Below are 1,858 nucleotides of genomic sequence, written 5' to 3' on the forward strand. Positions count from 1 at the left end.
GGGAATCTCCTCAGGAATGTGGGAATGGCTCTCCCACCCTCGGGAATCCCAACTTTTCCTTTTTCCCTGGATTTTCCCGGCAGCACCATCAGCGACGTCTCCGTCCTGAAGCTGAAGGTGGAGAAATGTTCCCGCCAGGATTCCGTCTTCATGAAGAAGGTAATTCCGGGATTTGGGAAAAGTTGGGATGGGGCCTCGGCATTCCCAGGCCTTGGAGCTCCGTGACGCCGCTAAAACCTGGGAATATCCCTGGAATTTCAATCCAGGAACCAGCAGCAGGACAAGAGGGCTCGGCCTCCGGCTGGGCCGGGGGAGGGGCAGGTGGGATATCGGGAAGGATGGGAATTCCCCCTCCTATCCCACATCCCAATTATTCCCCCTCCTCTCCCACATCCCAACTATTCTCAATCCTCTCCCACATCCCAACTATTCCCCCTCCTGTCCCACATCCCAGTTATTCCTCCTTCTATCCCACATCCCAACTATTCCCTCTCCTATCCCACATCCCAACTATTCCTCCTCCTATCCCACATCCCAGTTTATTCCCCTTCCCAATCCATAACCCAACTATTCCCCCTCCTCTCCCACATTCCAACTATTCCCTCTTCCCAACCCACATCCCAACTATTCCCCCTCCTCTCCCATATCCCAATTTATTCCCACTCCTATCCCACATCCCAATTTATTCCTCTTCCCAACCCACATTCCAAGTTATTCCTCCTTCTCTCCCCCATCCCAGTTATTCCCCCTCCTCTCCCACATCCCAATTTTTCCTTCTCCTCTCCCACATCCCAATTTATCCTCCTCCCATCCCACATCCCAGTTTATTCCTCTTCCCATCCCACATCCCAACTATTCCCTTTCCTATCCCACATCTGAATTATTCCCTCTCCTCTCCCACATCCCAACTATTCCTTCTCCTTTCCCACATCCCAATTATTCCCGCTCCTGTCCCACATCCCAGTTTATTCCCCTTCCCAATCCACATCCCAAATATTCCTCCTTCTATCCCACATCCCAACTATTCTCAATCCTCTCCCACATCCCAATTATTCCCCTTCCCAACCCACATCCCAATTATTCCCTCTGCTCTCCCACATCCCAACTATTCCTCCTCTCCCACATCCCAACTATTCCTCATCCTATCCCACATCCCAACTATTCCTCCTCCTCTCCCACATCCCAACTATTCTCCTTCCTATCCCACATCTGAATTATTCCCTCTCTCAACCCACATCCCAACTGTTCCCCTTCCCAACCCACATCCCAGCTATTTCTCCTCCTCTCCCACATCCCATCTATTCCCCCTCCTATCCCACATCCCAGTGCCACGGACTGGGGTCGGATCCAGGGTTGGACTCCACGATCCCGGAGCTCTTTTCCAACCCGTCCGATTCCGGAATCCATGCAATTCCATGCAATTCCACGTGCAATTCCCTGTTTTTCCCAGCACGGGCAGCAGCTGTACCGGCACATCTTCCTGGTTTCCAAGGAGGAGAACAACGTCCGGGCTCACTACGAGGCCCTTTACGGGCTCCTGGTGCTGCTCAGCATCGAGTTGGCCAACGACGAGGTGCTGGTGGATCTCATCCGACTCGTCCTGGCCGTCCAGGTGCACGGGAACGCCCGGAATTTCCGGGATTTCTGGGATTTTGGGGATTTAAGGGATTTTCGGGGTCTCTAGGGAAGCCCGGAAGGTGTCAGAGCGACCCAGGATAGCGGGCGGTGGAATGGGATGGGATTTGAGGTCCTTTCCCACCCGAACCATTCCATGATAAAGGACACTCAGGATCCATTCAGAGGGATTTTTCTGGAATGTGGGGATGGCAAAGGCAGGAAAGGGGAAGGGAGACCCTGC

General features: G+C 53.3%; 1 protein-coding gene across 1 annotated transcript in view; it reads left to right on the forward strand.

Moving 5' to 3' along the window:
• Positions 1 to 1,684, forward strand: part of LOC113980157 (protein EFR3 homolog B-like) — a gene marked incomplete at its 5' end in the record, with an annotated part of 2,164 nt that extends 480 nt beyond the window's left edge. The window contains 2 exons of the mRNA XM_027707392.1: positions 84 to 159; positions 1,451 to 1,684. Of these exons, the coding sequence (XP_027563193.1) occupies positions 84 to 159; positions 1,451 to 1,684 (310 nt within the window). The remainder of the gene's footprint in view (positions 1 to 83; positions 160 to 1,450) is intronic.
• Positions 1,685 to 1,858: the final 174 nt, after the last annotated feature.

Source organism: Neopelma chrysocephalum, unplaced genomic scaffold (assembly GCF_003984885.1).
Source record: "Neopelma chrysocephalum unplaced genomic scaffold, ASM398488v2 Primary Assembly neopelma1_92801, whole genome shotgun sequence".
NCBI classification, from domain to species: Eukaryota; Metazoa; Chordata; class Aves; order Passeriformes; family Pipridae; genus Neopelma; species Neopelma chrysocephalum.